The following is a 25,756-nucleotide window of genomic DNA, read 5'->3' on the forward strand; positions in this document are numbered from 1 at the left end:
ATTACTGTTTGTGTTATTATGCAAAGCTTGTAGTTCCTACAGTCCCGCTGATCACATTCTACAACTGGAATATAATGGCGCAGTACTTTGAAAGCTCCAACGCTTGTTAGACGGTTAAAGCTTTTACATTTACCTTCCCATTACAAGACATTACCAGCATCGTACGCCGCATCTCATTTCATGTCTTCTGCTGACCACATAATTCAAAAATAAAAAGCAACATTTTTTATGTTTTATTTAAAATGCACATATCCATAAAGCTTGAAGCCCTGCTTGTTTTCTTGTGTTCTTGCAAAATATGCTTTTCTTCCTCTTGGTTACCTCCGAATCTGTTCCAGCTTGTACGGATCAGAGTCATTCATTTTTTTTGCTTCCATATGTATTGCAACATTCTTATTGCATTCCACAGGTCCTCCAGTAAACGTTACTTGCAATATTTTTATAAACAGTTTTGGATCCGTCACAGAGACCACAATGGTAAGTGTCAACCGCGCTGGCCGGAGGCCGGACGGCAATGAATGTACATCATGAACAAAATTTGTCATTTTTTTCTTCTATTTATTGTCTTAACTTACAGGTCCTCCTGTAAATGTTACCTGCAACATATTTATCAACAGCTTTGGTTCAATAGCAGAAACCACAATGGTGAGTGGTACTGACCATTGAAGCTACCCTGCCAAGAAGATGGACATGTCACTTTAGCCAATCCCTCCAAAATTCTAAAGTAAAACTATGACAACATTAAATCATTAATATAAGAATGTTAAACAAAAAAGGAAAGAAAATATTGAGTATTGTTGTCACAATGAGTCTTCAATGAATTACCATACAAAATTAAAAAAAATACGTTGATGCAAAAGATATTACAGACAGAAATTCCATGGCTGCTTCTATATGTAATTTTTTTATTTTAACTGAGAGCGAAATCCTTCAGACATTGAAGAGCAATCTGAGGGAGAGGTAACATGTCTCCATCTTTGCAGGATGTCATTCAATGAGATTAACTGCATAATGCACGCGCTTACAATGCTTGCATTAACGTATATTTAATCTTCTCATTTCATTTTATTGTATATTCTGAAATGTACATGTCAATGGTCATTATTGCCTCCATATGAGAAAAAAAATGCACTTGCACGGGCTCAGAGATATAAATAACTTAATCAAAAAGTCAGCCTGTGTGTTATGTCATTGCGATGAAACTTCGTTCATTTAAAATCAATGACTGAGTTTTATGTTTACTTAGCTTCTTTCAGAGGGGTGTCACACACAGCGTTTTGTGGCAATTTTTGTTGCACTTTTTTTGAGCCAAAGTTAGAAGCAGGTTGAAAGTGAATGAGAAAGTAAAAGGAGGGTCTTCTACCTTTCCTTCCTGTTGGATCCACTTCTGACTTGGCTAAAAATAACTGCAACAAAAAGTTGTGTGTGACACCACCCTTAAAAAATCAGTTGTGGCACCGTGCATGTGATTATTTTTTTTTGCTTTGAAAGTTTGGAAATTTACTTTACTCAGTAACTGATATTATAAATTAATTATTTCCTTTGTATATTGCCCATGTTCTTTGAGAGGACCGCCCATTCTAGAAGGCCAATTTTGAACATCAACTTAAACATTTTTACTGTATATTTTAGCTGTACTATTAAACATTATACAATTATTTTGTATAATTTCTTTTATATTGTTCTAACAACTGTGTTCCAGTCTACTTTTAGCTAATCATTCATTTTATCCAAAGACATTGGAGTTGGATTTATTTTATTGGAATACTATGGGCTCTAGATTGTTACTTGTGAAGAATTTAGGTTGACTCCTTGACTTTTCCTCTTATATTTAACTATTCTAAAAGTATATTGCTATTTCTCTTGAGCTTCTCATTTTTTTCAGCATTAGGGTAAAATTATATGGAAAAAAAATTATTAGCAGCACTTACTCCAATAGCTCCTTTACAAAGATCACTCTCTGTTACTTCACAACACTGAGCTAAAGAGCTGCTTCATCCTCCTCTCTACTTGTCAAGGATTATGATCTGAATACAGCTAATAAGATCTTCAGCTGAATCTCTGTAGGAATGGAGTTCATGAAGTATAGAGAGGAGGTGGGGGTAATGAGCAGCAGCACTTGTATGCAGTCTCCGTTACCACAGCCTGTCTTGTCCGTCCTCTCTGTACTTCATGTCTCCTCAGGAACTCCATTCCTACAGAGATTCAGCTGAAGATCTCATCAGCTGCATTCAGGATCATAAGCCCTGACAAGTAGAGCAGAGAGGAGGATGAGGCAGCTCTTTAGCTCAGTGTTGTTAAGTAACTGCTGTGTGATTAGGTCAGCTTTTGTGTGTACTAATAGGACAGCAGCCATTTTATGATTGCTGCCCGGACAAAACAAGCCATTATAACTAAGCAAAGGTATTTGGGAATATATTTATAATAAAGTAATATTTAAATATTAAAATTTTCTTAATTCCTGGAGAACCCCTTTAATATTCAATTAATATTAAAATGGTATATAAATAAATTGCTCTATAAAGCTTTTGAATGGCCTTTAACAATTAGTGCAATTCACTTGAGGGATTCCACTTAACCTATTGTCAAATGCCCTTCATGTAAAGAAAAGCAAAAATGCAAAACTGTAAAAAAAATATATAAATAAAAAAACACAAAATACATAAAGAGTTATCTTACATATTTCCCCAACAATCAGCCATTCCATGTCCTCTAGCAATTGTCAGGCAGTAAGACAACAGGATGCAGCAGGAACTGCCTCCACCACACATCTTTGTCTACTATAGGTGACAAATTGACATTTATTGTACTTAGTAGTGTTGATCACGAATATTCGAATTTCAAATTTTTATCGCGAATATAGGTACTTCGAAAATTCGCAAATATTTTGAATATAGTGATATATTTTCTCATCTGAAGTCCAGATTGGAAAAAAATTACAACTATAAAAAAAATGATTATAGCACTATATTAGCTAAATTGCTCTATATTAGTTTTTTTGAATATTTGCTATATTGCTATATATTACGAATATTCGAAAAAAATGAAGTTATAGCAATATAGCGAATATTCAGGAAAAAAACCGAATATAGAGCAATTTAGCTAATATAGTGCTATAATCTTCTTTGTCTAATAGTTGTAAGTTGAAAAATTTGCAATAAAAATTTTCATTACGAAAATTTGTATAATACATGATCATTACCTTGCCGATTTTTGGAGTAAAAAAAATCAATCGTAGAATATCGCGAATTCGAATATGACCCCTGCCGCTCATCACGAGTACTTAGCGCAAAGTACACTAACGCAAATTTGAGTAAAACTGACTTGAGTTATTACCCTTATGATACTCTCCCCTCCATTCATTTCAGGGACATGTACCCTATACCCTAACAAATGACAGGCTGTGGGGCACATTTCTGTCCTGTTTACTTACAGTATATCGTTTATTCCAGGTGTAGTGTTAGATAAGTCAGTGATGGTATTACAATTAGGTTAAAAATGTTTTGAAAAAATCATTAGAAATTTTCAGCTGGGGAAGAAATTAACTTAAACATGGCATTCAGCCCCATAATAATAATGCTGATTGCAAAAAAAGGATTTTGCCAACGTCATGCATTAAATATATTGAAGTGCTGTGTCTGATTACAGGTTTGTCACACATTTCTTGCAAGAGACATGAGTCTTTGCAGGGTGACAGACAGTCTAATTACACAGTTAATGTGTCGCTGTAGGGATAGGAAGACACAAACAGGAGCTGAAGTGCTACACACTGAGGAGATTCAAACAAACTGCTGCCTTTCATTAAAGTGAAAATTAACAGCTAAACAGATAAATGCTCAGAACAGTGTAAAATAGTAAAACAAGTCATACACAACTTAGCAATCCATCACTGCTCCCAATATTGTCTTATATTTCTTCTTAAAGTGGTTCTCCAGGAATTATTTGAAATGCAATGATTTAACCTGTCCTAGACAGTGAGCAAGAATAGTTGCCTCCAGTTGCAGAGCTGCCTAGAGGGGTGAGGTTGTGTGAGGCATCACTACACATTACACTGCTCTAAAATAGATGGTAATGATGCCTACGATATGCCATCATGGCTGAGCAGCCTGACAGGAGAACTTACCAATATATAGTACAGGAAAGTTCCAGAGCACAGTGTGTAGTGAGGCCCCATTCCCTCATCCCCCTAGGCAGCACTGCAAGTGGAGGCCACCAGTCCTACTCATATTCTAGGACAGTTTGCTGGCGGCTATTTTAAATCATTCCCAGAGAACACCTTTAAAGGGTCTGTCTAGCTGATTTTTAGGGTAAATAAATTTTTACATGGCAGCCACATTTTACTGTCTATCACAGCTCCCATGTCCGAAATGGTTCTGTGGAATCTTGAATCATTGTGTGAGTTAGTGGATCGCATGAAAACCAGAACTAGGATTTCTAGTATCCTATCTATAGTGCTGTGATATGATAACCAGAGGGTAGTTGGAAAGTTCCCTTCCAGTCTTGTTAATGCTATACTCCACACCATAAACACAGACAGCAGCCAATAATGTGATAACACAAAATAATAGTAATACAGTGTAACATAACGCCACATGCATTGTTGCCAAAACACATTCCCTTTAGGTGTAACTTTATTGAAAATCTCTGCACATTCTGGATTTCGGGGTCCAGTGGGCGGTGTTAATCATTGTCTGACAGCTATCTCTGGATGTATGCACATGCAGGAAGGCTATCAATCCCAGAGTGGGACCGCCCACTGGACTCCAAAGCCCTGAATAGGCCGGGTTTTCAATCAAGTTATATATTTTTTTTTAAAAAAAAGCTATATTTGAATCTGCTCAGCTCCTCCTGCAATGTTGCAGGTTTTCTTTAAAAAAATAAACTACTGTATTAATACACTATAGGAATATGACAGTATGTGTTCACAGATTCAATAGTGGCTTAATTAACCCTGGATTACATAACATCCAATAATCCTATACTCAAATCAACTTCACTATATCACTTTTATCCTCCAAACTTTATTGACATGAGGTACGATACAGTACGATACTGTGATACCAAAGATATATATATATATATATATATATATATATATATATCTTTTACATTTTCCTACTTTTGCACAGTAAAAATCCTTTTTAAAAAAGAAAATGTTTTTGCACTGCTCATCCCAAGATCCGTAACTTTTTTATTTTTCTTTCTACAGAGCTGTGTGAGGGCTTGATTTTTGCAGCATGACTTGTCATTTTTATTGGTATCATTTTGGGGTACACAACTTTTTGATTTTTTTTTGTATTGGTATTGGTGATCACTAATGGGTTAAGTATAAACTATTTTTGTTTTGACAAAAAATGTTACTTGCAACTCTGGGGACTTTAATGAGGTTCTCCGTAGCTCCAAGTTTTGTAAATATTTTTCTGGATATGATATAGAATTGTTGTTTTTTTCATCCCCATACTTGAGCCATGTGGTGAATTGATGACATTTTTGTGGCTTGGAGGGGTACTGAAGAGGAACTAATTGTATTTGTCAATTATTTGAATCAATGTGAAGCATGAGTATATAAAATTTTATCTAGAATGGGATAGAAACACCATATCATTTCTGGATGTACTGCAAGACATATAAGGAAAAATTGCAAATTTTAAATAACTTTTTACTTGAAATATACAGACAAAAATAATCTCCTCCACTTTTCTAGCAATCATGATCCTCATGTATTCAAAAATTTGCCAAGGCAGTTTACTAGAGTGGAAAGAATATCAAGTACAGTAAAACATTTGGGAGAAAATAAAGAAAAGGTCAGTAGCAAATGCATAAAAAGAGGATATCCTAGAGGCATGATTAATAGAATAAAAACTGAAACCAAGAAGGGAAATAATATAGAGAAAAATAAAAAAAGGAAAATTTGTATTTGTTAGTACATAAATACAATAGACACAATACAAGGATTAAGAAGAGCATGAGAAGGAAGTGGGGTATATTGCAAAGAGATTCAAAATATGGTAGTTTATTTAAAAATTAGATATTATTTGCACAAAATAAAGGTAAATCTATTGATAATTTTTTGATAAGAGTAGATATTAATAACAGAAAAGAGAGAAAGGTAATACAGAGTAAATTGAGGACAGAGATGAAAAAGTATGTTTCCATGTCTTGGGCTACTTTCACACCAGTGTTTTTACTGGATCCGGCAGGGTTCAACAAAAACACTTCCGTTACTGATAATACAAACATCTGCATCCGTTATGAACGGATCCGATTGTATTATCTTTAACATACCCAAGACGGATCCGTCATGAACTCCATTGAAAGTCAATTTGGGACGGGTCTGTTTTCTGTTATGTCAGATTTTGTCATTGGCTTTTGATGTGAGTCATGACGGATCAGTTTTGCTCCGCATCCCAGGACAGAAAGATAACTGCAGAATGCTGCGGTTTGCTCTACGGTATGAGAACGGAACGGAAATTACTTTTGGAGCATTCCGTTCTGTTCAGTTACGTTTTTTCCCTATTGACAATGATTGAGGACAAAATGGAAGCGTTTTTTTCCGGTATTGAGACCCTATGACGGATCTCAATACCGGAAAATATTAACGCTAGTGTAAAAGTAGCCCTAATTGTCAGCACTGTAACTCTCTGTAAAAGGCTGTGTGGTCAAAAGAATCAACTAAAGCATTTCTGTACATCTGACACTAAGTCAGTGATATATTTGCTAAAATGCCCATGTGGCAAATGTTACATAGGACAAACGTCAAGCTATAAGACCTATAAAAGTATGGCTAAATGAACATAACTCTAATAGTAGGCTGTATAAGGAAAGATCAAAGAAAAGAATTAAAGAGAAAATTAGAAAGAGCAGATTGAAAGTGCTCTTGGTAGATATTTTAGCGAGAATAATCACAATGATAGTGATCTCAGATGTTACGTATTAGAGCAGGTAGACACTTGTGGCTCCGAAAATATTAATGTTAAGAAATTGCTGCAAACGGAGGTCTTTTGGATCCAGGGTCTTCAAAAGGCCTTAATGAAATGTGTGATTTTAGTGTTTCTTGTAATATGCCAGTGGAAACATCGTTAGGTATCTATCATCTATGTTCACATATTTATTTGGCTTTAGAAGATTTGATATTTACATTCTGTATCATGTGATTTGATGTGTAATTTGTGGTAACGTGAAGTGGGATGTGAACCTCAAAACGATGGGTGGCAGTTGCCATATACTGCGCTGATGCTCGTGGGCTATGCTCTGGCAATACACCAGCCGAGTACACAACAAAGGATAAGTTAAGAATGAATGATAACACAGGAGGTTTTGGACTTGAATATGGACACTTATGTAAGGTTTTTATTGCTTTTCTGTAATGGAATGCTGTTTTTTGCCCTAATAAACCTCATGTCAATAAAGCACAGAGGATAAAATTGACATAGTGAAGTTGATTGCAATACAGGGTTATTGGATATTATGTAACGGGCGGAGTGGTGTAGCTCTGAACTATATTCTGTATAGTGGCCACTTGATTATTGCTGTTGAAGGTTAAGTAACCATGGACCCATATGTAAAGTACTCCCCCTTTTTATTTCTACACTTTGAGGGTGGATAGTACTTAGGTTGGTCAGTTGCATAACTAGAACTGACAGGGCCCCACAGCAAATTTTTTAATGGGCCCCCTGTCAGCAACCCCCTCCTCCCCAGAAACCTTCACTCCTGCGGCTAGTCAAGATAGCTCTCTCAGACCAGGCCAGGCAGCCGCTCCGTCCTTCTCCTAAACATATATACTGTATGTCATGTCACTGTATATACTGAATTGTATAATATTGTTGAGGGGGCCCTGACAATAAAATCTTTTAGTCCTACTCCAGGATGGGCTCTGTCTGAGTCCAGGCCCCATAGCAGTTGCTCGGTGCGTTCCCATTCACTTCTATAGGGAGAGCGTTTGGTGGTGGCCAGACCCAGGGTCCTCCAGCCACCACTTTCCCGCTCTATTCTCCTGTGTAGTTGCCGGTCCCGCACCTATCAGACAATGGGGACATACAGTATCCTAGCGATATGCCCCCATCGTCTCTGATGGGAATATCCGCTTTATATGGCCTGATATAGCAAGCAATTGTTGGGAAGGAAGAGTTCCCTCCTGACAACCACCTGCTCATCAGTGAAGGAGACTGCTGCTATTAAATGTAGTGATCTCCTCCACCATACAGAATCATTGTTTGCCGGCAGCAGAGGTTGTTTAGACAATATAATCTGCTGCCAGCAAGTGATGATTTAGGTGTCCGCACAAATGATCCTATTATCTGATGAATGAGCATTTTAGGCTACTTTCACACCAGCGTTTTTACTGGATCCGGCAGGGTTCAGCAAAAACGCTTCTGTTACTGATAATACAACCATCTGCATCCGTTATGAACAGATCCGGTTGTATTATCTTTAACATAGCCAAGACGGATCCGTCATGAACTCCATTGAAAGTCAATGGGGGACGGATCCGTTTTCTATTGTGTCAGATTGTGTCAGAGAAAACTGATCCGTCCTCTTTGACTTGCATTGTGGGTCTTAACAGATCCGTTTTGCTCAGCATCCCAGGACAGAAAGAAAACTGCACCATGCTGTCCACATTGACAATGAATGGGGACAAAACGGAAGCGTTTTTTTTTCCGGTATTGAGACTATATGATAGATCTCAATACCGGAAAATAGAAATGCTAGTGTGAAAGTAGCCTTACTTATTCATCAGGTAATCAACAGCACCTTTACAGAGGAAGATTATCGATAACAATTGTTCGTAAGAACGCTCATTAGTGATAATCTGCCTGAACATCAAGCAGTGTTTACTTTTGCACAAAATAATCTCATCCTTACTAACATTTGAAACCTAAATAGCAGCACATTTAAATGGCTGCAAACTTTGCATAAATCAATAGTAAAAGCAACCATAAGGAACTTTGTAATATATCTTATCAGATAAAACTATCTTGCTCCCCCCACAATTGCTAATTGCTTTTCAGTTTGAAAAATACCTTAGTCCTGTCCAAGACAAGAGCAGCTACACAGATCAGCACTTCTCTGTAATGTCCTCCATGATTGTAGGGCTGCATCTGAGTAAGTAAGAGAAGGTTAGGAAGAAGATTCTCCTCTACTTCCTTTGTGCAGTGGATGGCAGCTAGTATTCACCCACCATGTATGAGAGAACTGCAGACTAGACCATGCACACAGGAAAAAAAAAAATGCTAGATTCAAGTCACATAGTGGCCAGAATTAGCGTTATTCCTGATGTTCACACACTGCAAAGTTTGTTTAAAGGCAGGGTTGCCAACCAGAATTTTTCATTTTTCTGGACAACTTTTCCCAAAATCACGGACAGCCAATATTTATGGACAAATTGGAAAACTATAATGAATTATAAAGATTATTTATATATACCAGCATTTACTTTGAGCTGTAACATGATAATAATTACCACCAAAGCAATCTAGTCAAGTAACATCAGCCTAAAAAATAATAATAATCATGACACATCTATTTTTTTTTCATGGACAAAGGAAAAAAGTTCCCTATTTTTACAGACTGTTCAGAAATTTCTGGACGGTTGACAACCCTGTTGAAAGGTTAGGTATTCTTTAAGCCCAACCCTGTTCTGAGAATGCCCCAGATGTCAGTTGTGCCCCTTTAAATGCAAATTAAAACAAACCCCTTCCTTGAGGTCTGGTATGCAGAGCATTCTCAGGAGAATCTGGACTATTGGCATCATAGAACAAGGTATATTCCTCACCATTACAGGGCTGCTCCGATTTGGTATTCAATAAACACGGTATCACCCAGGCCACTGTAGGTAACATTAGGCAATTTATGCATCTGCTAGCAAAAGACTACATATGTGCTGTGCGCTGCTCTAATTGAATTCACGGCTATAAACTTGATTTCTAGCAAATTTTAATCTTGCTAAATACATATTTTACATTTCCAAACGGCAAGTCACAACAAGACAGCAATTCCATATGGACATAGCGCTACATTGGAAGGCACAGACAATGAGTAATCCTCGCTCTGTATCAGAGTTCAATGAAGCCTGCACTTTCCAAGCTTAGGAATGGGAGAAGGATACAGTGATTTGATTGAACTGTTTTGGCATTACTAGGATAACAGTGTCTATTTTTCACTGATCTACATACCATATGGCATATGGAGGCCATTTAAAAACCCATCAACTCATCGCAACACCATTGTTCCCAAAACTGCAATGCATAATTTGTTCATATCAAATTAATTATGGTTATTTGTTGTGCATTGCTGGAGTGGAGGCTAATACAGTCTGCGGTGTTGTGGGATTTGCAGATGCTTTATTCGGTATTACCAGGATGTATACGCACTATGAAAACACTATGATACTCTCCAGGTTTTATTTTCTATCAGTGTGAACAAAATAAATGCTCAGAATCGATTTCTTAAAGGGAATTGGTCACCAGTGAACTCCCCAGCCAACAGTAGACACATAGCTGTGGTGCACCTGATTAAAACGCTGTTTTTGTCTTGTTGATCCGAGGCTCCGTTCCCAAGTTATGATACTTTTTCTTAATCTGCAAATTAGGTCTTTGGTGCAATGAGGGTGTCACCATTGCTCTTGTTGCACCAAAGCTTGGCTCCTTTCTGTGGCCAGCCGCTCCTTTGCTGCTTTCATTGACAAGGCCAGGCAGTGGCAAAACAGCCAGGCAGAGGCTGGACACATAAATGAGTGGAGCTTGGGTGCAACGAGAGCAATGTGATGCCCCCATTGCACCGAAACAGAGTCTCGGATCAACAAAAGAAAAACAGCATTGAAATCAAGTGAACCACAGCTATGGATATAGAGGTCACTGGTGACAGATTCCTTTTAAAGGCTACATTAACACGAATGTATTTTGTTTCCGTGTCCATTCAGTTTGTTTGGCGGATTGGATGAGGACCCATTCATTTCAATAGGTCAGCAAAAAATGCAGAAAGCACACCATGTACTGTCCGCATCTGTATGTCTATTTTGCAGACAAGGATAGTCATGGTTACAATGGATCCACACAAAAAAAAATATATATATACGGTCGTGTGAATGTAGCCAAAGTCAATTGAGCATTTCTCACAGAAAGCTGTAGCTTAAAGGGGTTGTCCGGCTGATGAAAATATTTTAAGAAAAGCTCAAGATAGTATAAAATTATTTCATGCTCCCCTTACCAATCCCCTGCCACTCCTGTTCCAGCACGTCCCAGTCCCCTGCTGGTCTCTACTTTCTGCTCCCTCTCAATACACAGGAATGGCTGCTCAGACAATCACCTCTGTGGCCAGCGACCAAGATGTAGAGACTAGCTGGAGACCAGGACGCATCAGAATGGGAGCGGAGCGGATTGGTAAGGTAGGTATGACTTATTTTATTATTTGACATTGTTCGAAGCATCAGGCGGACATCCCCTTTAACACACTGCTTATAGTGTTCAGTGTTATGGTCCACTAAGCAAATATCAAATGATTCCATTCACAATGCTGCTTTTCAATATGTCTGGCATGTCTGTATTTATTGCATGAATATGCAGGTTAATACAGAGATTTGGAAAGGAGTTTTCTAGTACAAAACATGAAGTTGCTTCTCACCCCTGAAACAGGAGGTGTCCCTCCTCGTGACATGTCTGTTTTATGTAACTACATGAACTCCCCATGCAATATCAATTCTGCAGCATCGTTATTATATATTTCTATATTGTGCCACTCCCCTAGTATTCCTATTAGAAGTTTTCGCCAGCAGTCTGCAATAAGGGTTCTGCTGGGTGTTACCCTTTGGGGGTGTGCTCCTGCACAATCTACCATTGGCAGGACTGATTGGCTAGTATCAGACTATACTAGTAACACCCAGATGATCCCCTTATTGCAGACTGCTGGTAATTCATCCATAAGCTTCTGTTAGGAATAATAGAGGGGTGGTGCATAGAGTTATAAGAGACGATGCTCCAGAACTATTATGTGGGGAATGCAAGTAGTTACTGAAACAGACATGTCAGGAGAGGGGAGATCGTTTTATTCTCCATTATCCTTTTAAGTATGTAAAACTCACATACTGTACCACAGCCATTCCAACAGGTCCTATTATAATAAAGGAGAAGAAATGCAGTTTTTTCTTTTCCAGAAACAGTGTGGGAGAGATTTATCAAACTGGTGTAAAGTAGAACTGGCTCAGTTTCCCATAGCAACCAATCAGATTCCACCTTTCATTTTACAAAGGAGCTGTGATAAATAAAAGGTGGAATCTGATTGGTTGCTATGGGCAAGTAAGCCAGTCCTACTTTACACCAGTTTGATAAATCTCAGCCAGTGCCTTTCTGGTCAAGAGTGAGACTGTTTTTGGTGAGAAAGCTGACCCTTTTCCTAATCGGATACCTGCCATACGGTAGACACCTAAAGGACCATAACTGATGTCATTACAATAATGAAATCCTCTGCACAGCATTGAGCTGACTGACAAAACTTGACCTGTTACAGGTATATAACACGGGTCGGGTTTACATGTTGTGATTTTTTTTGCACCACGGAGAAAAATGTATTGAAAAGAAACTCACGCGTCTTAACTGCGAATGCTGCAATAGACTATACACTTTTCACAGGTAAAACACATTAGTTTTGCTCACCTGCAAAAACCACAATCAAAATAAATAATATGCATTTTATCACATACATTTTTTACGCTTTTTTTTACCACTGAAAAACTGCAATGTTTAAACACACCCAAATAGTACTCCTGAGCGGAGGGGTGCTCCTGCACAATCTGCCATCGGCAGGACCGTGTGTAAACCCACCCAAATAGTGCTAAGAAACTACTATATGTGTTAATATTTTAAACTTAAAATGGTTAAATGTCTAATGTTAAATTTCATGCTAAATGTAATAAACTAATTAATAAATATTGTTTCTTTAGCCAATTTTATATAATTTATTCGAGGTCTAGGATTCTTCTCCATACTTTTCTTGTTAGTTGCTATAATAAAAATGTCTAGAAAATTAGAAGCTTTTAGGTATACATATAAATCAGAATGAATAAGCCCATTTGCCTATTAAAAAAAAATATATTTTTTTGTGTTCATTAGATCCCCTTTCCCATGGTTGTTATAATCCCCCCAGATGATACAGTAAAGGCTCATTCACACAACCTCTGAGTTGTATAGTCTATGGCTCCTCACCGCTCCTCCATTCATATATAGACATTCACGTTTTTTTCTGTTGGCTTCCTTATTCTATTACACTGGTAGCATGGCTCCTAAGAGAGAACATGTACATTATATGGCACTATGCTGAAGCACCATATGGAAGGAAATATAGGGGGAAATGTATCAAACTGGTGTAAAGTAGAACTGGCTTAGTTTCCCATAACAACCAATCAGATTCCACCTGAAATTGAAAGGTGGTCTCTGATTGGCTGCTAGGGGCAACTAAGCGAGTTCTACTTTTCAGCAGTTTGATAAATCTCCCCCATAGTGCCTATTCCTTTCTAGTAACTGCTCTTTACAGTGACATGGCCTATGACTTTACCAGTACTTATTGCTCAATCGGTATCTATAGAGAATCCAGTTATATTATCTAATTATAGAAAATCTAATAATACAAAATTTGCCAGATTCCCAGAAGCTTTGCCATTACCGAATGTTTGAAAAAATTAATACCACATACGTATATTAAAGTTTTACATCTCTGATCTTCTAAGTTATCTTAAATCCTAAGTTATTCTGTAAAAAACGTTAAGAAGTAATTATTACTTCACTGATCGCTTGACGCTGCCGTTCCAACACTGCTCTCCACTTCCTGGTCTAAGCTTGAATCACAGGAAACGGCTGGACTAGCTTTTTTTTATAATAATGCTGTTTAGTCTTTATTTTAAAAAATTTGAGTAGTATTTCCATATCAGTTAGTATACCAGAAGATGCACATCATGTTAATGGGCCTCAAAAAAGGAGTGCTGCAAAAGAGACCAGACTACTGCTACCAGTGCTGGCAACCTCCTCTTTCTGCAGCATTTTTATAACTACCAGGCTGTATTAGATGCTATAGCGGAAGCACAAAAAAATTATTGTATGAGAATTTTATGTAAAATAAAAAAAATGTTTGTTTTGTGGACCATACTACTTTTGAAGTGTTATTCCTGGAAGAGTATCTTGTATGTATTTTACTTCCAGCGGCACCTGCATAGAATAGAGTGCAGGAGTCTCTGGTAGGGAATACATTGTCACTGTGCACCATCAACCCAGTTATGCTAGAATATTAACTCTTAGCTCACTACTTTCATAGGACTACCGAGTGAATATTTTTTTGAGACAGCAGTGGAACGACCCGAGACTCTCTTATAGTGAATACCCAGACGACTCCTTGGATTTGGATCCTTCCATGTTGGATTCTATTTGGAAGCCTGATTTATTTTTTGCTAATGAGAAGGGAGCGAACTTCCATGATGTCACAACGGACAACAAGCTACTGAGAATTTTTAAAAACGGAAATGTATTGTACAGTATAAGGTAAGGAAAATAGCTTATCTGTGTGGTGATCTGTGTGTCTATATCCAGGATAGATAGATAGATGATATGAGATACGATCATCTATCTTATTATCTATCTATCCTTCTGTATATCTACAGTGGTGCTTGAAAGTTTGTAAACCCTTCAGAATTTAATATATTTGACCTAAAATTACAAAAGAGAATGTGACTCATACAGCAAGACAACAAGCCTAAGCATACAAGTTGTTCTACCAAAGAATGGTTAAAGAAAATTAAAGTTAGAGTTTTGGAATGACCAAGTTAAAGACCTGACCTTAGCCTCGCTGGCGGTCTAATTCCTGTAGTATTTTCGTACCCGAAGCGGTACATTCTTCCGGAGCTGCAGCCAGAAGTTTGCGCCGCGCTCTGTGAATGCTCATGCGGACAGCACACTGTGTGCTGTCTGCATCCATTCTTGCCCCGTTCTAATTAACCCATGGTAATCCCGAGTGTGGTTCGGGGTGACCGCTTCTTGCAGTGTAAATTAACCCTGAGCCACACTCGGGATTACCGCTAGGGAGGTTAATGAAGTAATCCCATGATTAATGTAAAAAATGAAAATCAGACATCATATAGGACATGACAATCTCTTTCCAATAAAGCTAGAACCAGCCCTGTACCTCACATGGATCCAGAGATCTCCCCGGTCATTGCTCTGCTAGATTTATATTACCAATAAGAAAACAAGAACGCAGTGCTGCATAAATGTCAGAAAAATGTATAACCTTTATTTATTCACATAAATACATAAAAAACTGTAGCTGGCGATGACAAGCATACACAAATACATCAAATTCACCGTCAGTAGTAACAATATAACATCCCTGTTGGCTCAATATAACGACATCATAAGGGGATCCCAAATCTCTGAACCACTCCATCATATGGTAACATTACATAATAAAGTGCATAGTGCAACACATATTACCTTTACAATAACACTCAGTCAAGCGGTAGAGAGTCACATTTGATTAAAGTCTAAACCTACAGGCAGCAGAGATACATAAGTAAACCGTTTACCGACCAATGATCAGACACCCCGACACACGTTTCGCATCACACTTCTTCAAGAGGAATTTTATGTATTTGTGTATGCTTGTCATGGCCATCTACAGTTTTTTATATAATTATGTGAATAAATAAAGGTTATACATTTTCTGACATTTATGCAGCACTGCGTCATTGTTTTCTTATTGGTGTTTCAACAGTTGTGGTGTATGCCGGATAGGAGCCCTATTGTGTATTGGGGTTTTAGATTTATATCACGCTGACAGCTCAAGGTAGGTGCCTTTTCTGCTGCATCTCTCCTCCTATAACAGCTCAGGAGGCAGTGGAAGGATAAAGCTGATCATGTGCGGCCATCTCAGTGAGCAGGACAAAGAAATAAGACAAATAACAAACAGCAGGTGGCGCTACACAGATACATTTTATTGAATAACTCAGTGGCTATGCAAAATTTTTAATTACATGCAGTTACAAAAGTATTCTGATCCAGGTGCTGGTTTGAAAACTGTAGAATATTTTTCATGAGACAACCCCTTTAATACGATAGAAATGTTGTGGAAGGACCTGAAATGAGGAGTTATTGGGAGAAAACCGACCAACATACAGTATCAGTTGAAGCCGTTTTGTAAGGAAGGAATGTGCTAAAATTCCTCCAAGCTAACTAGCAGGACTAATCAACTATTACTGGAAACGGTTAGCTGCAGTTATTGCTGCACAAAAGGGTCACACCAGATACTGAAAGCAATGGTTCACATACTTTTGTCACTGACTGACATTTGATATTGGGTCATTTTCCTAAATAAATAAATGACCAAATCTAATATTTTTTAGATTTGGTTATCTTTATGTATCTATTTATGTGAAAATCTGATGTAGTTTTAGGTCAGATTTAAGCAGAAATATGGAAAATTTGAAGGGTGCACAGGCTTTCAAACACCACAGTATCTACTATCTATATCTATTTATCCATCCCGAAAATGTGGAATGACTAGAAAAATTGTCAATGTATACAAGTATAGAATAAAAGTCTAAAATAGATAGATAGATAATATATATTTTAGACTTCTTCTGTACATACATTGACAGTTTTCTGAAGTCATTCCACCATTTGTTTTTTCTCTCTAGATAATCCATTTTAAGTCACTGTTCCATATCTAATATTTGACAGCTTGTTGCTGCACTCCTAAATACAGTTCTGAACATCGTTTTGCATAAGTTTTCAAAATTTCTAACTTGGGAAAATGTCAAGTACATTACCTAGTTCATTTCACAATGGCACCAACTGCCTTCTATTTCTCAGCAAAATGGCATTTGGTGTCACTTAAGGAAGAGATACCATTCTATCCCATGTAACGGTTTGACAGGCTGCACGCAAGTCCTCTCTTTGTAAAGGAATATGTGCTGGTTGATGAGTGATTGAACAGAAGAGAAAAATATATTCTGATTTAGTTCTTATTTTTAGTTATGTTAGAATTCTTGATTGTTTTATATATTTCTACATTGTCTTCTACTTTTATACATTTTATAGCTAAGATATGTCATAAATGCATATAACATCAGCTTGTATGTGGGTGTTCAGTCATATTTAGCTTGTATGGAAATAGCATGACCCTGTCATATGTTAATTTATTAATAAATGTGTTATATAATTATAACAACGTAACTGCTGAAATGACTTAATTATTCCATAGTAAGCCTTTAATTGGATGACAATCAGAAACATTGATGGCCAGTGGCATAACTATAGGGGTTGCAACAGTAACAGTTGCCACCAGGTTTACAAGCCATGGGTTCCACAGGCTCCTCGTCACACCATTTGTCTGATCTTTTGCCTGGCATCTAAGGTATAATAAATCTGAGACACTGGTATCATAAATCTGAGACACTGGTGTGGGGGAGTCAATGGAAGAAGATTTATGATGCTGGACATCCCCCATCAGATACGTTACAGTGGTGGTTGGGCAGTCATTTATCGATTTTCAGTGGCCAGATATATCTTTGTTTGTGTGTGTTTATGTAGGGATTCACATATCCTCCCTGATTTTAACACATATCCAATAAAATATTGAAGTTTTATTTCACTTACGTTTCTTTTAGCTGTGATCCCCATTAATCCGTGAAACGTAAATCTCTACTACATTTTTGTGTTTCTCAATGCACTGTATAGCCATCAGGCCCACTGGATCTTCAAGTTAGGCCTTGTCCCAACTTTTTGGGGATTTGTTGACACCATGAAATTCTGATTCAACATATTTTCCCTTAAAAAGGTACATTTTCTCAGTTTAAACTTTTGTTCCGTGATTTATTTTCTATTCTGAATAAAATATTAGAAGTTGGCACCTTCACATCATTCCAACTTTTTGGGAATCCGGTTTGTATATTGCAGCTCAGTCCTATTCACTTGAATAGCACTGAGCTGCAAAAAGGTCATTTGACCGATGGATGTGACATCATAGACCTATGGATGTGATATCACAGTCCGAAGAAAAGACCATAGCATTTGCCAGAGCACAGTAGCCCCTTCCAACATGTGATCGATGTGAATGCCGGCAGTCGGACCCCCATCGATTAGCTATTGATGACCTATTCGGTGAATAGTCAGCACCTCCCAGTGCGCAGGTGCACGCTGCCATGGCAAAGACCTAGAGGAAAAAAAAGAGACAATGCAGCAGCACCCTGCAAATCAGATAAAGTGCAATTATGCCAAAAATTATAATGCTAATGCTACGCTTATTTATAAAGTGAGATGCTTGGCCAATGCATTTTGTACAAAACTATCTGAGCCCGTCTGCCAAACGTCAAGGCGATCTCTGTAAAGACGGGTCCTAGCACAAAATACTACCTGTTATGCGCCATAATGGACGCCATAAAGTTCAGGGAGTGTTGGATCCACATGCATGCTCGGTCCACTCTGCTTTTTACCAATTTTGGTGCCATAATGGCCTCCATTACAAGGGATGAAGGTACCAACATGCATGCCGAGCCCACTCTATACCTTTCCTTGTGCCAGACAGCTTCCAATGAATGTAGTGAGAGTAGGCTACAGCTTTATACTGAAACTAATTAAAATCAACCTATGGGGCAGACAGGCTAATCAGGAGTGCACGACTTGCTCGAGTGCCACATCTCCAGCATTGTAAATCTGCAAAAAAAGGGGGTTAGTCAGCACCTCCTAGTGCGCAGGTGCACGCTGCCATGGCAAAGACCTAGAGGAAAAAAAAGAGACAATGCAGCAGCACCCTGCAAATCAAATAAAGTTCAATAATGCCAAAAATTATAATGCTAATGCTACGCTTATTTATAAAGTGAGATGCTTGGCCAATGCATTTTGTACAAAACCATCTGAGCCCGTCTGCCCCATAGGTTGATTTTAATTAGTTTCAGTATAAAGCTGTAGCCTTCTCTCACTACATTCATTGGAAGCTGTCTGCCACAAGGAAAGGTATACAGTGGGCTCGGCATGCATGTTGGTACCTGAATCCCTTGTAATGGAGGCCATTATGGCACCAAAAATGGTAAAAAGCAGAGTGGACCCAGCATGCATGTGGATCCAACACTCCCTGAACTTTATGGCGGCCATTATGGCACATAACAGGTAGTATTTAGTGTTATGACCCGTCTAATAGAGATCGCCTTGACGTTCGGCAGACGGGCTCAGATGGTTTTGTACAAAATGCATTGGCCAAGCATCTCACTTTATAAATAAGCGTAGCATTAGCATTATAATTTTTGGCATTATTGTACTTTATCTGATTTGCAGGGTGCTGCTGCATTGTCTCTTTTTTTACTCTATTCGGGGAATAGATCACCAGCATTTAACTCCTGAAAACCCCCTTTAATGGTAATTGGTGAGGATCCTTTTCCCCAAGGCACCCGCTGTCCTCTACTTAAAGCAGGACCCAATACCCTTTTAGAACTAGTAAAATTGTTCAAATAATACCTAGCAAGCTATGTACCTGGGGTGCCCAATGCTAGAAGGGGTGGCAACAAGCCATTCTGCCTTGGTCAGGGAATTTACATACAGAACTAGGGCAGTAAACTGAATCTTTGCCCCGGGTAAAGGAAAGCCTGCATGTACCTGAAAACTGATAGTGGTGATGGTCCCAGAAGAAGCAAGCCCAGGCTCTGAACCCCCGTATTACAATTTTACAGACCCGAAAATGTCACCAAATTTATGTTTGTTTGTAGCAAAACTAGGCAGTAATTGCAGCTGGTAATGTTGGTATCTTAGTAGCAGTAATGTTGTGTCATCAACTTACGGATTCATTAGTTAATCTCGTAAAAGAGCATGTCTGCGCTACGTGTCCCATCTTCGCACAGCTGTTCTCTTAATAAGGAAGCGTATGAGTGTGCATCATTTAAATGTAAAAATGCTGTATACTATTTAGCATATAGTCAGAAACACATAGGGACATTTACATTAACCACTCAGAGTCTTGAGAGCCAGAACATTTACAAGATCATATTAGAGCGAGCTGTCCTTTTTTAAAGTACCGTACTGGTGGCCAAATCAGTACAAATGAATCCAACCTCTAGTATCACATAAAGTACATAAGGGCTATTCTGCTGAAATGTTAACATCTAGGAATGAGACATCCAGGCAGTAACCACAGACAAAGCTAGAATAGAAATAAAATAAAATATTTAATTTACTATTATATATATCCAAACAACCTACTGTACACCTACCTTTCCCCTAATTTAAAGGGAATGTGTGCCAATTTTTTTTCTGCCAGTTAAAACCAGATAGCAACACATATGCTTTTTTCTAATCAGTTTTTTTTTTATGATTGCAGATTTTTAAAATTTCCATTTCATGAAAATGATTATGGGGGGTGGCCATCTTTCCTGAACTGTTCTTAACAGCATTTAGAAAATTGCTTTCTGGCAGCACCACTGGCCATAGAAACAATGGCTTGGAGGGCCCCTTATTGACTTCTATGGGAAAGTTTTCTAGGCATTCTAGGTCATTGTACAAGGAAAGAATGCAGAAGCTTTGACAATAACCTAATAACCTGTATGTTAATTATACATACATGTGCTATCTGTCATTCTAATCATGACTGTAATGATAAGGAGATAACTATAGTAAAGTGATCTGTACAGACCAAGGAGCTGTACTTATTATTAGGCTTAGTGGCCAGTGTGAAAACTGCAGGATTTTATGTTTTTTGTTTGAACAATAGATCATTTTCTGGTGACATGCTCCCTTTAAATGGGGTTGTTTTAAGATAGAATCGTATCCTCTTTCCACGGCAGAGGGAATAAGTATCTAATCAGTGGAGCTCTGACTGCTGGGACCCCCACAGTTCACAAAAATTGGGGTCTTGTGCCCCATATAAGCAACAGGTCAAGTATCTCCACTGCCATGCAGTTCATTTGCCATAGGACTGTAGGAGATAATTGAGTACAATACTTGGCTATCTCCAACAATCACATAGAGAATGAATAGAGAGGCAGTGGACTTGCACAACCTGACACTCCATTCATATGGGGCTGCAATGAGCCCAGAAGGGAGAGAGGATGTGAGTAGTGGTGGTGGAGCAGATAGGAGTAATAATAGCGGTAGCTATTGTGGCAATCCTCACTCCCTGGAACATGCGTGGATTCCTTCTTCACCTGATGTTAGGTGGGGTGCCTTGGTTTCAGCAGGTTTTGTGGTGCGAGGAAGGGTTCCTTTTGTGGTGCAAGGAAGGGCAATGGTATGACAGTGCAGTTAATGACTGCAAGGCAAAGAGAAGGCCAGTTTTGGGGGTAACAAGTCCACTGTACTTTACGGAGGCACTTTGGGAATATGAAACACACAAAATGAAGGTTAGTCTCTCCAGGTTACATGCACAGTGGTCTCTTCGTAATTAACCCAAACAACTTCCCAATTTGCCCAAGGGGTGCAACTTCTCTCTCAGTATATCTGCAATGCCTAACTGTGGGACTCAGTCCTTAAATTGATGGCCAGTTTGTATCAGTCGTGTGGCCAGAACAGATGCAGTAAAGTCTACAGCCATAAACGTGCATTACTTTTCACAAACTTGTCAATGCACTTTCCTTTTTGTAATTATCCTCAACCTTCTGCAAAATGCAATGCTTCTTTCTCTCAGAGGCTCACACAGGCTTCCAGTAACTTTTCCAGCATCTCCTAACTTGTAGGGCAAGTGTGCCCTTCTGTGTGATGCTTGTCTCAGAAACTAGCTGCTACGCAAACACAAACTAGCTGCTAGCTGCTCACTCTCTACACTACTGCTCCTAGCTCAGAGGGGTGGGGCCAGCCCACTCCTAGCAACTAAGTCCAGGGCAGAAAAATTAAGTATTTCTTCCACACACAGCCTGTGAGCTAAAATCTTCTCAATTATGTCACATTAACTCTTAATCACCAAGTTACTGCAGGACAAGAGACCCCTCTTCTCATGAAGGTTGGGGGTCCCATAGGTTGGACCCCTACCTTTTTAGATACTAATCCCCCATCCTAAAAATATATACTTGTCACAAACTTTGTAAATCGGTATTAACAAATTAATCCCTATTCACTGGATTGGTGATAACTGCTAGATTGGTGGGGCTTCTGGTGGGACCTGTAGTGATCATGAGAACAGGATTCTCAAGTCCTTGGATTGAATTGAGTGGTTGTTGAGCATGCTCACTACCAATCTACTCGCTAACAGTGAACACCCATTCTCGTGATTGAAAAAGTGTCAGCGATCAGACTGCTGCTAATCTGGCAGTTCCTCCTTATCAAGTTGGATAGGAAATAACTTGTTATTACTGCAAACCCCTTTTAACCAAAGCATCAAGGAAAAGAAAGGTTTGCCTACCTGGTAGAATGCAGTACAGTAGATCATATCTATACTGTGTTCAATATGAGGAGCATGGAGATCTAGCAGCATTGCCTCCTTGCTTTCACGGCTTGCTAAATAGCAACCACTTCTTTCCCAAAATTGTGCTACTCTTCTCCATGAGCTGTACCAGATATTGCAGATTTGCCCTAGTCACTTGGTTAGGGCTGAGCTACAGTACTCGTCACAGCTCATTGACTAGGGGAAAAGCGGATCCCCCTTTTCATTGGATGTTGGACCCCCACTTATCTGATATTGATGACCTATTCTGAGGAAGACGCATCCTCATCTAATTTTCGTAAAAGCCCTTTAACAGATTATTTACATTACAGACATTTATGGCATATGCTAAATCTCTAAAATAGGGAGTTCTTCAACCCATGCAAATTCTGGTGATCCTAGCTACTCCATCTAGATGTAGAATGAATTTAGTGGTGACCACGCGTGTATCACTTTTCTGTACTACTGCTGATGCCTTCCTAAAGAGGTTGTCCTTAAAATCTGTTGTGCCATAATTTTCCCTATAATTTTGTATATAAAAAGTCAGAACTCTGCACATATGTGAATGAGTCGTCACAATGCACTGTACATCAGCTTTATCATAAAATGCAAGGCAAAATGAAAGGCAGAGGACCTTGAAGTCAAGGAGGCCAGCAGACGTTCCCCTTTGTCCCATTTGAGTAGCCCAGGGCTACATACAGATTTTGCCTCGGGGCACCGGTTATTCCATTGTTCACTTTGGCACCAATTTTATAAACTTATAAAACCAATGTAAATTAACATATTGTATCATAAACTGGAATAAGTTTTTATGGCTTAATAACTCTTTTAAATACATCTGACTGAATATCGACAAATCCTCGGAAAATCTGTGAAACTTTTATACTTCAAAATGAATGAAATTGAGATTCAAATTGAGATTTGAAAATTACAAAAGAAATAAAAAATAGTAATGACAACGATAAAATACTTGGACTTTGAATAACATTATAATTTGTATATCCAAATTATATTATTTCTTTCAGATTAACGTTAACATTGTCTTGTCCAATGGATCTGAAGAATTTTCCTATGGATGTACAAACATGTGCGATGCAGTTGGAGAGCTGTAAGTATTGTACCAGATATTGATGATTGCAATTGAAGCTTGCTGCTGTTTTTACAATTAATTGGTGATCAGCTCTTTGAGAAGCTTTCCCTAGGCCAAGTGATGACACGTTCATCGGTCACATGGCCTAGGCGCAGCTCAGCACCATTGAAGTGGATGGGACTGAGTGCGATACCAAGCACAGCCACTACACTATGTACGGACCCCACAGATCTGGGAAAATGGAAAATAAAAAATGGATTGTCTAAAGCCTCTATGTTTTTCTGTGTAAACTATAGGAACAGAATGATAGGGTTGTTGGCAATTTTATTTGATCGTGAAAATTGAATGATTTCCATGGAGACCATGGAAAAATAGGTTGTAGATGTTTATCTAGGAAGCTTATAGTACAGCTATGGTGTTGGTTTACTTCATTTATTTTCTATGACTGGCAGATCCTAGTGGGCATTCTCTGTAAAGCAACCTCTCTCTCCTTTCCTTTTCACAATGCTCTAGTCTGTGTCTCCCCTCTCTCTTAGGGCTCATTCAGATGGCTGTATGCTGTCCGCAAAAATGCGTATCCGTTTTTTTGCGGATTAGATGCTGTCCTAATCATTTATTTTCTTCCATTGCACGGGTCAGCAAAAAAATTAAACATGTCCTATACTTGTCAGTGAAAATCAGGATATGGCCTTATTGAAGTCTATGGATTAGCAAATAAACAGAATGCAATACTTTTTTTGCGGACATGCTGAACTGTCTGCAAAAAAACGGATCCGCATTTTGCGGACAGCATACGGCCGTCCGAATGAGCCCTTACACTGATATGGCTGTGTTTATGAGAAAATGAAGCTTAGACATCTCCTCAGGGATATAGAACATGCTTTGTGCTAAAAGGGTTTTCCAGGAGTACAACACTGATGACTTATCCTCAGGATAGGTTGTCAATTTCAGATTGCAGAGGGTCCAACTCTCAGCACCACCGCTAATCATCTGTTTGAAGGAGCTGGGGCTCTCATGCAAACATTTTGTCTTCTTCAATGTTTACTTGCATGGCTACTTGTAGTGGCAGTACAATGTACGGTACAGACCAAAAGTTTGGACACACCTTCTCATTCAGAGTTTTCTTTATTTTCATGACTATGAAAATTGTAGATTCGCACTGAAGGCATCAAAACTATGAATTAACACATGTGGAATTATATACATAACAAAAAAGTGTGAAACAACTGAAAATATGTCATATTCTAGGTTCTTCAAAGTAGCCACCTTTTGCTTTGATTACTGCTTTGCACACTCTTGGCATTCTCTTGATGAGCTTCAAGAGGTAGTCACCTGTTTGGCCCATTCACTTGAAGGTAAACATTGAAGAGGGCGCAGTGCTTTTACAGGCGATAGCCCCTTTAAACAGCTGATCTTGGGGGTGCCGGGAGTATGACTCCCAGGACATAGCTGGAGAACCAGACTACACACAAGGTATCACGCTACTAACTGGACGTCTGGCTCATAGCCCAATGTCATGCAAACACCTTCTGTTTGCCACCCTAGGCCTGTGATGTCCAATTTCACTTGCAGTACAGAATAGGTCACTATGACCCATTCTTCTAATCAGATGATTAGTCTGTGCACCTCTTGCTGTCATTTCAGTTTGTCATTGTTCTCCCAACCACCGGGACACATGATGAACAGTGCTGACATCTCAACCTACTGTAAGCGCGTAGCGATCTGAGTGATAAGCCAAGGTCTCTCAGTATGAGGAGTCTGTCCCTCTAAGTTAAGTGGCGATAACTGGTACGTCAATGCACAGCAGGCATCACACTTTCATCCCACATGACTTGATTTGATTTTTGAGGTTTTATGTGGCTAAAAAATGTAGCTTTTTATCTTGCCTTAATGCCTTTCCCACATGCCACAGATTGGAGCTAGGTGCTTGAAAATTTGATCATTTGCAGATCACCTGATAATTCCTCAATTTGCATATCCTTATGGGTTGTCCCTATTGGTGTTGCAATTTCAACATTGAGGAGTGTATGTATTAGGAAGTGAGATATAATACACAGTGATATTCTCAGGAATAAAACTGCACTAAAGTTGAAACCCCTTTATGTATTATTGAATAACATTTCAGGCTCCACATATCTGGCTATGTTGGACAAAAGTGTAAACAAATAACCTGGTTTAAAAAGTCGATCGAGTGTGTAAGATTTAATGAAATTGATTTAAAAAGAGTCGTATATAGAACGTTGTCAACCGTATGAGCAAGTATTCGGGAGTTTGAACAACTACGTAATC

At 38.6% G+C, this 25,756-nt stretch overlaps 1 protein-coding gene and 1 long non-coding RNA gene across 3 annotated transcripts in view; one reads left to right on the top strand and one right to left on the bottom strand.

Annotated features, from left to right (window-relative positions):
* Positions 1-25,756, top strand: part of GLRA2 (glycine receptor alpha 2) — a 219,321-nt gene that overhangs the window by 30,926 nt on the left and 162,639 nt on the right. Inside the window, exons 3-5 of one of the 2 annotated variants that reach the window (XM_044283705.1) lie at positions 410-477; positions 14,299-14,522; positions 23,403-23,485. In XM_044283705.1, the coding sequence (XP_044139640.1) occupies positions 410-477; positions 14,299-14,522; positions 23,403-23,485 (375 nt within the window). Of the gene's footprint in view, positions 1-409; positions 478-577; positions 646-14,298; positions 14,523-23,402; positions 23,486-25,756 lie in introns of both variants that reach the window. The other variant, XM_044283706.1, reaches the window with a different exon arrangement.
* LOC122930364 overlaps positions 8,804-25,756 on the bottom strand; it is a 238,235-nt gene continuing 221,282 nt past the window's right edge. Inside the window, exon 3 of the long non-coding RNA XR_006388122.1 lies at positions 8,804-9,098. This is a non-coding gene — a long non-coding RNA (uncharacterized LOC122930364). The remainder of the gene's footprint in view (positions 9,099-25,756) is intronic.

This window comes from Bufo gargarizans, chromosome 3, assembly GCF_014858855.1.
Source record: "Bufo gargarizans isolate SCDJY-AF-19 chromosome 3, ASM1485885v1, whole genome shotgun sequence".
In the NCBI taxonomy this organism is placed as follows: Eukaryota; Metazoa; Chordata; class Amphibia; order Anura; family Bufonidae; genus Bufo; species Bufo gargarizans.